This window comes from Oryza glaberrima, chromosome 11 (genome assembly GCF_000147395.1).
Source record: "Oryza glaberrima chromosome 11, OglaRS2, whole genome shotgun sequence".
Classification (NCBI taxonomy): Eukaryota; Viridiplantae; Streptophyta; class Magnoliopsida; order Poales; family Poaceae; genus Oryza; species Oryza glaberrima.
The window spans coordinates 14,718,873-14,735,885 of record NC_068336.1 but is presented as its reverse complement, the minus strand read 5'-3'; the positions used below and the strand labels follow the sequence as shown (position 1 = coordinate 14,735,885).

Genomic DNA, 17,013 nt, shown 5'->3' with positions numbered 1-17,013 from the left:
TCCGCCCACGACTGCCGCCAGATCCACTCGCTCACACGGCTGCCGGATCTGCTCGAGACCACCGTCCCCGACGCTGGATCCACCGTCGACCATCGCCGACGCCGCCGGAGATCCACTTAGGACCGCCGCCGGATTTGCCCGCGCGCGCGGTCGCACGCAGCCACCACTCCGTCACCGGATCAACCACCGCCGCCGTCACTCTGTCACCAAATCAACCGCCGTCGTCGCCAATCCGACACCGCCACCCCGCCACACTTCCGCCTCTCGTGGTCTCTCTCTCTCGGAATCGGAGTAGATGGGGATGAGGTAGTCGGGATGGGGATGGGGATGAGGATGAGGCAGAGAGTAGTAGTAATTGGGAACATGGGGTCCACCTTAATGCCTACTTTTTTAATATACACTGTGAAGATGTCCATATAAAATGGTGGTATCCACCTGGGCCCATATTAATGCCTACTTTCACTTTATACATTGTTGTTGCCCTAAGACATGATGATCAAAGAGACTCTTTTGTCTTTGCTCATTGCTTTTCAGACTCTCCCTCTCAATATTTAAAATTTAGGCAATTTTCTCTTCAAAGAGTACACAAAGCACATATTTGATTTCAATTAGGGGTGCAAGTGGGTTTACCTGCAAACCCGCTTGTAGACAAAAATTGTGCGTAACCCGCCGGTTCGACTAGCGGGTTAATTATGAATTTAACTATAAATAGGTTTATAGATCGATCCACTTGTATATTTAGATGCAGCAAGCTAGGCCACTATGCGAAAACTCATAAATTATTATTTATTTAAACTCACGGATCGATCCACTTGCATCCCTAATTTCAATTCATAATGAGATTTGTGAGAGGATGAGTACCAACATTCAACAACAATGGCATCATCATCCTTGGAAGCCTACCTCGTACGGCTGTCCGGCGCCGACGCCCCGGACGGACAAGTACACCACCCACCCGGACACGAAGCACCACCGCACCACCTGCCCCGCCACCGCCACCGCCGCCTCGCTTCGCCGGCGGAAGCCGTCCACCGTGCACATCACCACCCCGTTGAAGGTCTCCGCGCCGGCGTCCGCGTGCCTCTCGACGCGCCGCGCGCGCGTCCCGAACCGGCCGTCCATGATCCGCCTCGCCATCTCCTCCCGCCGCACCGCCCAGTCCGCGCCCTGCCGCCCGAGGTGGTAGCTCACGTGGACGGGCGGCGGCGGCGGCGGCGTCGTGCGCGGTGCGTCCCTCGCCGGGCTGTCCCACTCGGCGACCACGTAGAGGACGTGCTCCGGCAGCGCCGCCACCGATGCCGGCTCGTCGCCGTACCCGGCGGCCATCCACTCCGGCTGCTCGTACCGGGACGGCTGGCTGCAGTAGTGCGCGTCCCACGCTGGGAGGTGGTCGCCGCCGCCGTCGTCCTGCGTCATGGCCTGCAGGCGGTGGAAGCTCCCGAAGGCGGCGGCGGAGGCGAAGCGGAAGTGCGGCGGCAGCGCGTCCATGGAGGACAGAGCGAGCGCCATGACGTCAGCGCTCTCAGAGAGGTCGAGCTCCACGAACAGCTCCAGCTTCTCGCCGGTGCCGCCGCCGTCCGCGTACAGGAACACGACGTGCGCGCGCGGGCGGCGCCACGGTGATGTGAGGTCCGGGAACGCGAACGCGTGCGCCGTGGCGCCCGGTGACGCCGGCGGCTTGACGGAGAAGCTCACCGCTCTCCGCGCGAGCAGCGACGCCGCGACCGGCTGGAACGGCACAAACCGCTTGGCGCGGCCGCCGCTCTCGACGAGCTTCACGAAGTCGCCGACGCCGTCCGCCAGCCGCTCGAACCGCCGCACGGTGCCGCCGCTCAGCCGCTGCTCGTCTCCGCCGCCGAAGGCGAAGAGCTTCTTGCCGGCGGCCCGAGCAACGCGCCTCGGAAACCAAAGGCGGCGCGCATCATCATCGGCGACACGCAGGCGCCGCCGCCGCCGCCGCCTGTACTCCCGCAGGACGCACTCGCCCTCGTCGGCGGCGCGCTTGAGCTTGTCGCGCCACCGCACGAGCGGGCGGTTGGTGATGTGCCAGCCGTCGGCCTCCTCGACGGCGGCCTGAATCCTGAGCAGCGCCACCTCCATCCTCTCCTCGTCATGCTCGGCTCCATCGCCGGCGGCCACCTCCTCCTCACCGCGGCTGATGAGGTACGAGCATATCCGGCCGACGGCCTCGCCGACGACCGCCGAGCCGACGATCTCCACCACCGACGGTTGCTGCATATTCTTCACTTACAAGTACTCCAACTATGGCGGTCTCTACGCACATGGTCATGTCAATATTCCAAAAGTTTTGACAAAATTACACCGAAAGATAAACAATGTATTCATGAGTAATGTGAAACTGAAATCTTACATGTTTTGGATTATTATTAATTATATTTGATTTGCATGCGGTTAAGTTCAACCCTTTCATTGTCGATGGATGACCTAAAGATCCAAGAAATAATATTCTTATGTATTATAGATGTGCAAATTTCATCCTAGAGACTATTATCTGCCACATAGAAAGGTTGTGTTTCTAAGTAGGAAGACAGATTGTGTGAAATCATGACCTTTGTAGTGAGGTTTCTAGTGGGAAGCCCAATGAGGATAACAGTGGTTGACTGAAGAAACGGAGAAACCGTATAATCAATCAAAAGGATCATAATCAAGCTGATGAGACAGTGGCTCCTGATGTTTTACACATCGAAACAACCGTAGCACCAAAACCTATCTATTCCCAGCTCTCCAAGTGAACCAGCCGGCTGGACGACCGACATCTCGATGACAACGATGCCACACCAGATGGCAAAGCCGTCGTTCTTGACATACCAACTTACTCCCTCCTCCCATTTCAAGTGTAGTTATAATTTTCCCCGTCTAACTTTGATCGTCCGTCTTATTTAATTTTTTTTTTTTAAAAAAAATTAAAAACATAAGTAATGAGCAAAGTATTATTTATGTTTTATCATCTCATAACAACAAAAAATACTAATTATAAAAAAATTTTAGATAAGACGGACGATCAAAATTGAGAGAGCGCAGAAACTTATGATTGCACTTAAAATGGGACGGACGGAGTACTACCATTGACTCCTCTAATTGGAACAGTTAAGTTGTTACCATGAACCTGTCGCAGCCAGGGTTTACAATTTCGGTTGCTACAGAAATTTCCAATGTTTCGGTGGTTGCCAAAAAATTGAAAATTTCGTGATTTTCAGGGTTTTTTTGAACCGAAATTATTTGAACTTTTAACATATTTTGACTGAATTTGAATAAATTTTGATCAAATTTACAAATATTTGATAAAAAACCGAAAATTTCAAGGAGATTTGTGTTTGTCGGTGGGGGTCGAATTACCAAAATTTTGAAACGAAATTTCTAACCATGGTCGCGGCCCTATGGTGGTCGAACAGATTGTGCGTAGAAAGGACAGTTTTGGCCAGAGCCCAGAGGCCACAGCCAGCCCTGTGGGAGCTTTGTTTGACACCTAGCTTTTCATGTTCTTCTTCTCCTCGCTTACTCTTTTAGGAGCGTCTAGTTTAGTGTTAGCCGTTTCTTTTTCACTTGCAGGAATAATCAGCCGGGTCGCTTAACACCCCTTAGTGACCACCTTGGTGTGTCACCGTTCTATGCTATTTCTCTTTCTAATCTATACTTCGACATCATCATCCACTAAGAATAATTACATATTCAACCTCGTGCAAGCATGCAAGAGCATCTACAATCTATTTAATTCTACAAATCAACATGCAAGCATATTGTTAACGACCAAATTTGGTAAGCCATGAACTAGATTCGTATCGGGATCAAAGCGGATTTGATACGGAATTGTCTTCTGAAAATAGAGTGCGCATCGGCTACGAAGACATCGGCTAAAGACTGCATCGGCTGACATAGATCAGACAGAAGACATCCGATGTAGCCGATTTCGTTAAGATGGTTATATAATTGTCTCCAGGATTGATCAACATGCTATGCAAGGATTGCCACGATTGAGATAAGCTCACGGATAGGCAATTGTATCTATTAATTAGGATATTTTAAATAGTTTCTTTACAGATATGTTCCGCAAGAGTCTGCCATGAAAACTTGTTCATATATTAGAGTTTGTTAGAAATAAGAGTCGTGCCCTACAAGGACCTATCATGTATATCGGGTATAAATATAACCCGATCCCATGTAAACATCTAACGACAGTTCAATAACACTTTCGGCGCATCGCCACCTTTTTCTACTTTCATTGTTTCGACGAGTTCTTGCTTTCTGGTTGAGCTGCATCGATTTCGATCTTCAACAAGAGGTAAAACTTATCATGACGGCTTGCATTCTCGGGATTAGTGCTTACATCTTTATGACACTCTAATATTGGTTATGTAAATCGTCGAGTTATCTTATATGCTTCATAATCTTTATTAGTATCATAATCCAACCCTAAACCGGCCAACATCTATTATTGGAACGCAACCGATAGGGTTAGATATCGTTGTTAATCTAGATTATATAGCATATCTACCATCTCTTAGAGGTTTTCATCAAACTGTTTGGATCTTGTATTTATTCTTATGCTTAATGCTTCATCGGTTAAGTTCGATCTATTAAGTAATATTCATAACTGCAATATCTAGCTTGTCTTATGATCATCAATAGAGATAGTATCTGTCGACGAGGGATACCCGTAGACCGGATATAGAGGGTATTGGGGTACGTTGGAACGAGGATCTACATAATACGACATCAAGCAAACGAAAGACAAGAATTATACTGGTTCAGGACCCTTGATAGGTAATAGCCCTAATCCAGTTGGTATGGGATTATATGATGGAAATCACATATTACAAAGGGAATAATGGAACTCGATGATACCGACGAGACCGTAGTCGAGTTGGTTCGACTAGATCACCCGGCGACTTGGCTTCTGTAGGCTTCGGCTTCGTAGGCTGTGGTGGATGTGTTGGCGGTGAGATTCGATGCCTTAGGTCCTGCCCAGGGGGTCCCTTTTATACCGCGGATCAGTTGATCTCCAAGTAGAACTCGGAGATATCGGACCCCTCACGATATGGCAACGACCCAGTTCTACCCGAGTAGGATTCCTTCTATCTGTGGACTCCGTTTCTATCACTTGATAGATTTCCTTAACGCATACAAGAACTATCCGTATACGCGCGGGTATACCATATCAGTATACAACGTATATCCAAGGATAGAGGGTATACCTTATCTGTAACCCCGACAGTAGCCCCGGACTTCTGCTTAAATGAACTCATGCAACCGATCGCGACTTCTGATGTTAGAATCGTTGTCGTTCTCATCTAGTTGATCTCGGTGTGAGAACCGTAGAGACACAGAGTTATCGACAACATCGTACGAAGTTCAACGGTCATGAGTGAATTTAAATTGAAGTCCGAAAACCGTTACGCGTAACGAACCTAGAATTTTCCAGCGGTAATCTCTCTCCTTTGCTTGGAATACGCACCGTCGGTAGTGTGCTTATTTAAAGGAATTTTGGGGATCCATTTTGAAGTCCGTTTGCCACAGAACACTCCGGTCTACAAACGCCCTTCGTCTTCTCCGCTCCCGCAGAAAAAACCCTAGTTTGCTCATCTTGCTTTGTTCTCCGGCGATCCTCCGGCGGCGATGGATATTGATAAGTCTACCTCCACCACCGCGTCTCTGAAGAAGTGGCAGGACGACGGCGCCCTCCCTGGTAGCGGGACCATGCAGAGGGAAACAGGAGGTACTGAACCCGAACCCATCTTGGGCCGCATGGTTGAGGTTGAGGATTACATTTCTTGCGGTTTTCTTCCTTTGCCCTCCGAATTTCTTCTTCTCGTCTTGAACTTCTATGGCCTTTCCTTGCTTCACCTAAACCCCAATTCCATCGCGTTCCTCAGTATCTTCTCTTATCTTTGTGAGGCCTACATTGGGGTAGAGCCATTCCTTGATCTCTTCCGTTTTTACTACGAGTTGCGCTGGATGGAATCCAACAGGGTATCTGGATGCGTTGGATTCCGACTTCGGGATGGCCGGAAGTCACGTTACATCCCCTTCTAGTGCCCTTCCTCTCGCAGTAAATGGCGGGCGAGATGGTTCTATCTTCAGATAGAAAACTCGGATCCTGTCCTTGTTGTCCCCGAGGAACAACCAGACAAGATTCCAGAGTGGACCGCCAAACCCGCCCTGACTCCCTCCCTCCAGTCTTTCATCGACATTATCGATGACCTCCGAGTACGGGGGTTGTCAGGGTACGAAGTCGCTGCCGACTTCGTAGGTAGGCGGATCCAACTGCTCCAGGCCCGTGCCCGGCCTTTGACTACTTTGGGTCGGAGGACGCGACCCGAGTTTCTCCTCGGGGTATTTTTCTTGTATTCTAGATTTTGTTCCGGATGTGTTTGTTTCTCCTGACTTATCGAGTCCCTGTCCTCGATCTACAGCTTTGGACAGTGACACCGTGGCACGCCGCGTTGGCCAGGTGATGATCAGCGCTCCTGTGACAGCGAGCAACATCCCCGTCCCCCATTGCGAGAAGGGTCCGGCTGAACGCGAAGCTGCGATCAACGTGAGTGTACTCGATGACTCCTTTACCCATTTTCTGCCAGGATCGTGTTGTGACTTCATGTTGCACAAGCCCTCCCTCTGACAGACGTCATCGGGCCGCTTGCGGACCATCAGGCGGCGGCTTCATTGAAAGAGGGCGTCGCGAAGGAGGCGTCTGACGTCGCTGCTTCTACCACAAGCGGCAGCAACGTTCCGAAGAAGGGGAGGAAATTCTCCTCTGTACTCGGGACCCGTCGAAAGGCGCCTAATCCATCGGTAAGCCTCTTTTTTTTAACGCGTAATCGGAATGTTTTGACCTCACACCATGCTATCTTGCTTAGGTCTCGGACGCGTCTCCCCCGCCTCAGTGAAGGCAGAGGCGGGTGACGATCGGCGAGAAGTAAGTAGATGTTTTTGGAAGACTTTTCATTCACAAAACCTTGATCGCCTGATTTTATGAAAGAGCGGAAATTTTTCGCAGGGCGGCGTGGGCGAAGGTGGCACAAGACGGGTCCGGTGCGGGCTCCAGTGCGTCCATTGTAGTGGTCTCGACAGATGTCGTGGTCGTGACTAGGGACCAGGAGGTGATGCCAAGCGGCCCCGCCGGCAGCCTTGTGCCCGCTCGGGGCCCGCCTGCTGATGTCCTCACCTGGGGGGAGCTCCAGGCTGAGATGGAGCGCATCCTCCAGGCTGGTGCTCGTGGCGTAGGCCACAAGATCGAGGAGACCAGGGCGGCCATGTCGTCGGCGAACCAACGCGCCGACAAGCTGGCACACGACCTGGCGGAGGCCTGCGAGGACCTCCTAAAGATGAGGAAGCTAGTGGCCGGCAACGAAAGGCAGTGGCAAGGACTCGAGCACCGGATGTCGAATCTCGAGAACAACTTGTCGGAGATCTGCAGCTCGCTACGGGTATCTTACACCAGCCTACACCAGCTCGCCGGGGAGTGCGGCGTCACGACCACCATCCAAGCATGCGGCCAGGATCGGCGAGGAGATGTCCAACGGTATCTACACCGGGGCGTGCCACGTCCTTGCATGCGTGAAGTTGGCATATCCCGACCTTGACCTCAAAAGGGCTCTGGATCAGGGGGCCGCCGATGACGCGCGCAAGGGCGTGATGGAGGAAGTCGGTGACTTGGGGGAATCAGTTCTTCCCCTTTTTGAAGAGTAGGATCCTGTTTCCCTTGTACCCCTTAATCAACACGCTGTAAAAACTTTCCGCGGGTTCTGACTGCTTTTATGTATGCAGTTGTTTCCTTTGTTTTCTTAGCATGTGATTCCGAGTACTTTTGTTGTTGTTGTAGAGCTGTCGACATCGAGGATGTCCAGCAGCACGGGCAGCCTGAGATGCCGGTAATCGTCCCGGCACTTGCGCTTGAGCCGTACGTGTCGCAGGAGGATGTCGGTCAAGACCTGTCCGCGGAGACGAATATGGCTATGACGTCCTTAGGTTTGCACCTTGGTTTTTACTTCCTTCACTCTTTTGTTCAGATTGACTTAATTTGCTGTGTTCTCGGGGGAGAAGAACAACCTAGACTCAGTCCTTTCCGTGTTGGGCAGACCTCGAGAGTGCGTTGGCCGACCGAGATCGTCGAATCCAATACTGGAGGACGAAGCTCGAGGTGGCCGAACTCGAGAAGACCATGGTGGAAGTGAAGAAAGACCTGGCCATGGAAGCTCTCGGAAGTCGCGAGGTATGGTTCAACTCGTACCTCAGGAGCTGCTGCACGGCAATGGCTGGAGTCTGTAGGAAGCTCCGAGTTCCTCGCGGGAATCCCGAGGAGTCAGCGGCCAGATATATCTCATGGTTGAATGGGACCTGCACACAGCTCGAAGGGATCGGTAAGCACATCGACGAGGCCCTGAAGCAGGAGTGTCATCGATCGAGCCGCTATGCCAGAGGGCATGTGCTGGCCTGTATCCGAGATCACCGCCCGCAGCTGCACCTCGAGTTCCTCCACGAAGGGTTCTCACGCTCTCGGAGGACCCCCGCAGAGATTGACGATCTGGCACAGTCAATGGCGCCGCTCGCAGAGAAGGTCTTTCAGTCCATGGATTGGCGTTGGCCATCCTAATAGTCTTTGTATCCTGTAGAAAATATCTCAAGGAAACATGTAATATATTTTGGAATATTTACGAATTGTAAGAGATACTTGTGAAATAGAAAAGAAATCTATCTAGCTAAACTCTCTTACTCTGGATATGTTGTGTATGAGTGTTTTCTCATTTTGCGACTTCGATCAGTCACTTGAGTCATACACTCTCCCTAGCCCCCAGCCTTGTCGTCGGAGAATCGTTCTCAGAGGATAGGCTCTTGGACCCCTGATCTGCCTTGGTTGAAAAAGCACTAACCCTAGCCCCAAGCCGTGAAGTTGGAAAACTAAATTTCCAATTACACAGCTTGGTTAATACGCACGGCGAGAACTCTTACATGACCAGATCTTACATGGTCGTTTGTCTCTACATGATCCGACAAGGCCTTATCCACTCTGGGCGTCCCCAGCCGAAGTTCCCTTAAGTTCCTCAGAGGCCTTGTCAAGATGGCGGAAAGGGACATGAGGATAGGTTTCAGCGCTAGGTGTCGTCGTGGTAAGGGATTGTCGGGAAGAAACACTTTGATCGTAATCTTTACCTGAAATCAACTTTATTGAAATCGTAAGATGTCTTATAAATATGGATACTATTGATTTATATATAGAAGTTATGTAATTGATCAATGTTCTAGGAATTTGCTAACTCGTGACCATCGCCGTCTGCAATCTTGAATGCACCTGGCCGCAAGACTTGCGTGATCGTGTATGGTCCTTCCCACTTGGGTGAGAGTTTGTTACGCCCTGCTTGGCTTTGAACCCGTCGGAGGATGTAATCGCCGATCGAAAGCGTGCGTGCTCTGATGCGCTTCTCGTGGTATCAGCGAAGGGCCTGTTGATAGCTAGCTGCTCTGACGGCAACTCTTTCTCGATGTTCCTCGAGTAGATTCACATCGTCGCTTCACTGCTCCTACTGATTCTCGTCGGAGTACTTCTGTACTCGTGTGCTCTGATGTCGTAGCTCCGTGGGGAGCATAGCTTCTGAGCCATACACGAGGAAGAAGGGTGTCTCCTTGTTAGACGTTGTCGGTGTGGTACGCACGGCCCATAGGACAAAGGGGAGTTCTTTGACCCACTTCTTGTCGTGCGACATGAGTCTGTCGTAGACACGGGTCTTGATCCCTTGTAGTACTATGCCATTTGTCCTCTCGACCTGTCCATTGCTCTGAAGGTGAGAAACCGAGGCAAAGCAGATCTTGACTCCCAATTTGATGTAGTAGTCCTGGAAGTCGGCACTGATGAATTTGGAACCATTATCTATTATGATGCGGTGAGGCAAACCATATCTGCAGAATATCCCTTTGATAAACTTGATGGCGTTGTCGGCCTTGATTTCCCCCGTGGGCGTTGCTTCAATCCACTTGGTGAACTTGTCGATCGCCACGAATAGGAACCTATAGCCGCCCTGTCCTCATGGGAATGGTCCGAGTATGTCGAGCCCCCAGCACGAGAACGGCCAAGTAAGAGGGATAGTCTGGAGCGCTTGCGCTGGTAGCCTTGTGTGTTTACTGTGAAATTGACAGGCTTCACACCGCTGAACCATGTCGCAGGTGTCTTTAAGCGCGGTCGGCCAAAAAAACCCTTGTCGGAAAGCTTTTCCGACCAATGTCCAGCCGGCGGCGTGTGACTTGCAGATCCCTTCGTGTATGTCCAGGAGGAGGTGTTTGCCATCGTCGAATGAAATGCATTTGAGAAGTACCCCATTTGGCGCCTTTTTGTATAGATCGTTGCCGATCATACAGTAGATCTTGGCTTGTCGGGTTATTTTATCTGCTTCTGCATCGTCCTCGAGCAACTCGTTGCTATTCAGGAACTTGATGAGTGGGGTCCGCTAGTCGTCTGTGGTCTCGATGTTGGCAACGATGTGTACTGCCTTTGTAGCCCCCGAGTCAATGTCGGGACGACTGTGCTATCTTCGTTGTTTGCCTCTTTCACCGATGGTTTTGTCAGGACGTCCAGGAAGGTGCCAGGTTCGAGTGGCTCTCGTCTGGACGCACGCCATGCTAGGTCATCTGGTTCGATGTTGTCCTTGCGATATACGTGTCGGACCTCGATCCCATCAAACCTTTTCTCCAACTTCCTGACTTCTGTGAGGTGTTTGGATAACTCGGGGCTAGAGCACTTGTAGTCTTTGTGCACCTGGTTCGCGACTAGTTCAGAATCCCCTTTCACGATTAGTCACTTGACTCCTAGTGCGGCTGCTGCTCTTATCCCAGCGAGTAGTCCTTCGTACTCGACTGTGTTGTTGGTTGCCCTGAAGTTGAGGTGAATTGCATGCTTGAACTGATCTCCCGAAGGTGATGTCAGGATGAACCCTGCCCCTGCTCCTTGGCTATTGAGTGCGCCGTCAAACGCCAATGTCCATATCTTGTTGTCGGTCTGACTTTCTGACCTGTTGTCAGGCATAGTCCAGTCAGCTACGAAATCGGCGAGGACCTGGGACTTGATGGTTGTTCGTGGCACAAAGTGAACATCAAATTGGCTTAGCTCGACTACCCATTTCGTGATGCGGCCGACAACGTCTTTGTTTATCATGACTTCACCAAGAGGGAAGGAGGAAACAACTGTGACTCTGTGGGCTTGGAAGTAGTGGCTTAGCTTTCTTGATGTCATGATTACTGTATAAAGCAGCTTTTGGATATGTGGGTATCTTGTCTTTGCATCATAGAGAGCTTCGCTGACGTAATAAACTGGTCTTTGTACCTTCTCTCTCTCGACAACAATGACGGTACTCACAGAATATAGTGTGGCGGCAATATAGCGGAATAATTCTTCATTAGGTTGGGGGGCAACAAGTACAGGGGGATTTGACAGGTAGCTTTTAAGTGCGATAAACACATCTTCGGCTTCCTGTGTCTTGTTTCTTCAGTAGAGCGAAGAAGGGTTGTCCTCGTTCTCCCATCCTAGCAACGAATCTGCTCAATGTCGCCATGCATCCAGTTAGCTTCTGGACTTCCTTGAGTCTTGTGGGCGACTTTATTTTCTCGATTGCCTTGATCTTCTTGGGATTTGCTTCGACCCCTCTTCCTAAGACGAGGAATCCGAGTAGCTTGCCCGATGGTACTCCGAACGTGCACTTCTCTGGATTGAGCATGAGTCGATATCGTCGGAGGTTGTCGAACGTTTCCCGAAGATCATCGATCAATGAGTCACTTGTCTTAGTCTTGACAACAATATCATCGACGTAGGCCTCGACATTGTTCCCTTGGACCGTGCGTTGGAAAGTATTTCCTACGGTTATTAGTCCAAACGGCATCTTAACGTAGCAGAATACACCGAACGGCATGATGAATGTTGTCTTCTCCTCGTCCTCTTTTGCCATGCTGATCTGGTGGTAGCCGGAGTAAGCGTCAAGAAAGCTTAACAATTCACAACCAGCTGTTTAGTCCACCAGTTGGTCTATTCGAGGAAGAGGGAAGTGATCCTTGGGACACGCCTTGTTGAGGCCGTGAAATCAACACACATCCTCCACTTCCCGTTGGCCTTGCGCACCATGACTGGATTGGCTAGCCACTCTGGATGGAGTGCCTCTCTGATGAAGCCAGCTTTGAGAAGCTTGTCGAGCTCTTCTCGTATGGCTTGTTTCCGGTCTGGTGCAAATCTCCGCAGTTTTTGTTTTACTGGCTTGGCATCGGTTCGCACCATGAGTTTGTGCTCAATCACCTCCCTAGGGACCCCCGACATGTCGGACGGCTACCCAGCAAACACGTTTGCATTGTCGCGGAGGAAGATGATGAGCACGAGTACCTATTTCTCGTCCAGTGACGCCCCGATCTTGACGGTCTTGTCGGGGTTGGCACTGGAGAGCGGAACGATCTTGATTGCGCCATCTGGCTTCGGCGTCTTGTTTGTTTTGCTCACTTTCTTGGGTGGGTCAACTATGGCGGGTGGGTTGGGGGTGTGCTCGACCATGTCGAGGCTCCGCTTGTTGGACTGCACCACCAGCTTCGTGTTTCCCTAAATAGTGATTGTTCCCTTCGGCCCAGGCATCTTGAGTACTTGATACGCGTAGTGAGATGCGGCCATGAACTTCGCGAGTGCAATCCTCCCGATGATGGCGTTATATGCTGTGTCAAACTCAGCAACATCAAAGGTGATCTGCTCTGTTCGGAAGTTGTTTGCTTGGCCGAAAGTCACAGGAAGCGCGATCTTGCCCAATGGCTTGGACGACGACTGAGGGGTAATTCCATGGAAGGGTTGATCAGTGGGCGTCAACTCGCTTCGTGGGATCCCCATCGCGTCCAAGGTGCTGGCGAAGAGTAGGTTGATGGAGCTGCTGCCGTCGATGAGAACCCGTGCAACCTTGATATTCCGAATAGTGGGTTCAACCACGATCGGATATTGCCCTGGGGTGACAGCGGTCTTGGGGTGGTCTGCCTCTGAGAATTCGATCTTCTACTCTGACCACTTCATCTTGGATGCAGCCCCCTGCCATGTCGAACAAACTTCGCGCTCCACTCTCTTGTACTCTCGCTTTGAGGAGTACGCCGTGGAACCTCCGAAGATGTGTGAAACATGGAGATCGGAGTCTGGGTACGCTGAGTCTGAGTCCTGAGTAGTTGCTTCAGCGACCTTCTCGACTACATGTACTCGCTTGCCCTTCTTCAATGCCAGTTGCTTCGCGAGTGCCTTTTTGAAGACGAAACAAGTCTCTAGGGAGTGCTTGTCCGACTTGTGTATAGGGCACCATATTTTCTTCGTGTCGTCGCCTTGTGGGTCTGGGTGTTTGGGTGGGTCTGCATATTCTGCTGCGAGGACCTCTGTTCGAGCTTTCCGTTTCCCACTCCTGCGACTCTTCTTCTTGCTTGACTCAGGTGCGTCCTTGGCTGGTTTATTCTCTCCCCCTATCTTCGGCTCGTTGTTCTTGCGTCTTAGGGAATCGTCCGCGTGAGCGCAACGATCGACAATCTCGAATAGCTTGCGAGCAGTCGTGATTCGTCTTGTCGCCAACTCCTGGGTGGTGTAGCGATCTCGGACACCGGATTTGAAAGCGCGGATCACAGAAGCATCGGTGATCTCGGGGATCGTATTTCTACACTCATTGAAGCACCGAATATAGTCCCTCAATGATTCGCCCAGATTCTGCGTCTATGCATATAGGTCGTCCTCGATCGCGTGGCAGTTGTATGTTCCTTGGAAGTTAGTGACGAATTGCTGCCACAGATCTGCCCATGAAGAAAACGAGTAGGGCAGGAGGTGAACCAGCCATGTACGTGCAGATCCCTTCAACGCCACCAGCAAATAATTTGCTAATGCGTTGTCGTCTGCTCCGGCAGCGTAGGTACTGTGGAATAAACTAGAAGAAACTCCTCAGGGTCGGTGCTTCCGTCGTCTTTCTCTATCGCTCCCGGTCAAAATCTCTCAGGCAATCGGACATCTCGCAGGGCGCGACTGAAAGCCCTACACCCGTCGCCAGGGGCAGTGGGTTGTCGGCGATCATGTGTCCTCGCGGATGTCTATCCGATGTCTACACTCGGTTCCGGTGTGCGCTCGGGTTCTCGAGAACCTTGTCGCCGCCCACCATTGTTGTTCTGGCACTGATCTCCATCGTCATCATCATTGCGTCGGCGTCCTCGACCAGTATCGCCAGGCACCCGTTGTTCGCGATTATCATGTTCGCGGCGGTTGTGGCGATTATCACGGTCTAGGTTCTCACTCAAATGTCCTCCTTGCTCTTCGTTCTCACGATGTCGCGAAGAGACACGACGTTGGGAACAACTCTCGTTGCCTTGGACGCGTCGTGCTTCTCGGTGGCCTTTTAGATGGTCACGGAGATCACTGGTGCCGCGAGGCGGATGGGTAGCTTGACTAGGTGGCGTCCGCTGCGCAAGCTGTTCCCCATTAGCGCCGCCAGCCGCCAGTTACTCTGGCAGTGCCCTGGCAGCGGCCTCCTCGAACGCGTTACTGAGGTTGGCCACTGATTCCCGTAGTCGTTCTGTCCACTGATCGAGATCCGTGTTCAGGACAGGATCATAAGGAGTTTCCCTCAGTATTGCGTTGATGGTCCTGATGTGCTGAGCCGGTGTAGCCACTTGATCCTCCGCTTCCGTGTTGGCGCCCCTAGACATGCTGGTCCCATCGACAGCGTACACGTCGCGTGGTGTACTTGTCGACGATGAGGCCTGGTCTTCGAGCAAATGTAGAACAGATGGCTCGTGGGGATCGATATCGATTACCCCAACGAATCGATCTGAGATAGCTGCCGCTTCTCGTTCCTTGTCTGCATCTCTAGGAGAGATTTGTGACTGCTGGACCTTAGGAGGTGACATCCTCATGGCACTGAGAAGAACCTTGTAGCTTGAGAGGTCGTGATTCTTCGTCTTGTGGATAGGACAATAGACATCATGGGTTAGAGAAGTACATTGATTTTCGCGCTCTCTGCAAGCACGGATTTCGGCTTGTACGTCGAGAAAAACCCAGCAAGCTTGCAAGGTGTGTTTTCTGGTTTTATGGATAGGACACCAGGACCTTGTTGCCTCGGAAGTTGTCCTTGTCGGCTCGTACTTCTTGTCGGAAGGACAAGATTGGGCCACATTAGGATCCTTCTCGGGCTCAGACGTTGTCGATGTTCCGTTTTCCGCTTTTGCGGGAGGATCCTTCGACATGGTGTCTGTCGGGGTCGTAACCACGTCGCTCTCGCTTCCGGCCATTGCTGGGCCAGTCGAGATCGGCATCGTGGTGTAGACCGGGAAGACGATTTCGCCAACTTGGGTCCACACCAGCATCGTTGAGTTAGAAGATCCTTGGTTGACGCCGGGGTTGACGCTGTCGTCGAGAAGGCTTGAAGTCATACTAGTAGAACCTTGAGCACCAAGTCCCCCTACATGGCGCGCTACTGTCAATGGGGGAAACCCGTAGACCGGATATAGAGGGTATTGGGGTACGTTGGAACGAGGATCTACGTAATACGACATCAAGCAAACGAAAGACAAGGATTATATTGGTTTAGGACCCTTGATAGGTAATAGCCCTAATCCAGTTGGTATGGGATTATATGATGGAAATCACATATTACAAAGGGAATAATGGAACTCGATGATACCGACGAGACCGTAGTCGAGTTGGTTCGACTAGATCACCCGGCGATTTGGCTCCTGTAGGCTTCGGCTTCGTAGGCTGTGGTGGATGTGTTGGCGGTGAGATTCGATACCTTAGGTCCTACCCAGGGGTCCCTTTTATACCACGGATCAGTTGATCTCTAAGTAGAACTCGGAGATATCGGACCCCTCACGATATGGTAACGACCCAGTTCTGTCCGAGTAGGATTCCTTCTATCTGTGGACTCCGTTTCTATCACGTGATAGATTTCCTTAACGCATACAGGAACTATCCATATACGCGCGGGTATACCATATCAGTATACAACGTATATCCAAGGATAGAGAGTATACCTTATCCATAACCCTGACAGTATCGAGGTTTCAGCCGATCTTACCGAATTTAGCTACTTTAATCTTTACATGTTCACTTGATATGCTAAGTCTGCCCTTTATATTAAGATCTTATTGCATTAAAGTATATTAGGCTTACTATTTGATATATTTTGTCTGCTTTAATATCTTGATATAGAGTGGTATCGGAGTATTAGCCGACACATGTTAAATCTATCTAATCGGCTATGCTATGAGTGTATATATAATATTCGTCTTAAAGTACTTTTAAGCATAAGTGATTTATACTGCCTCGACTTACTGTTCGATCTATCTTAATCACTTGGTTTAAATATATTTCGAGAGGAATATTATATATCATTGATATCTACAGCTGATCGAGTAGATTTAATTTTATATTGATTTAATCTTCATTGCCGATCTAATGCCAATAACATCAGCTCAATGATTAACGATGTCATCGACCCTAAGCCAATCGGCTATTGTTTATGGATTTAACCTCGTTTTTCTTGTTTTTCCTTCTTGTTGATTGCAGTATCAAATCAACTGGCACGCCTTTGAACCCAAGAGCAAGATTTTGGACCTGCACTGGAGTTAAGCAAATCTACTAGGCCAGTGTGTGTTTTTTTCATCAACACATATTCAGTCACCACTTCTCACATCATTTCCCCAATAGTTTTACAAATCTCTCTATCATTTTATAATATTTAATATATACTTATCAACATGTTCTACATTAAAGTACGAATTTCATTTGTTTCATGATAAATATTGATAAGTCCTGAGATTTGATTTTTTTTTTCTTTTTACTCCTCGTTGAATTGTAACGAAAAATAATATAAAAAATTACTTAGTAATTTCTGCAGTAAAGCACGGAGAATCCGCTAGTACAATGTGAGGCTGTTGCAGGTTCACTAAAAAAGAAACCCATCGTAGCCCTCCTTGCTCCCCTGGTAAAGAAGCCCTCCTGTATCTATGCTCGCATCCCACGGTCGC

General features: G+C 50.1%; 1 protein-coding gene across 1 annotated transcript; it reads right to left on the bottom strand.

Annotated features, from left to right (window-relative positions):
• Positions 1 to 448: 448 nt before the first annotated feature.
• LOC127755182 (uncharacterized) lies at positions 449 to 2,347 on the bottom strand. The gene has a single exon (XM_052280841.1). It carries the CDS (start codon positions 2,236 to 2,238, stop codon positions 886 to 888), a length of 1,353 nt encoding a protein of 450 aa, XP_052136801.1. The 5' UTR covers positions 2,239 to 2,347; the 3' UTR covers positions 449 to 885.
• Positions 2,348 to 17,013: the final 14,666 nt, after the last annotated feature.

Coding starts and splice junctions, on each gene's coding strand:
- LOC127755182 (XM_052280841.1), bottom strand. CDS start 2,238: ATGCAGCAACCGTCGGTGGTGGAGATCGTCGGCTCGGCGGTCGTCGGC.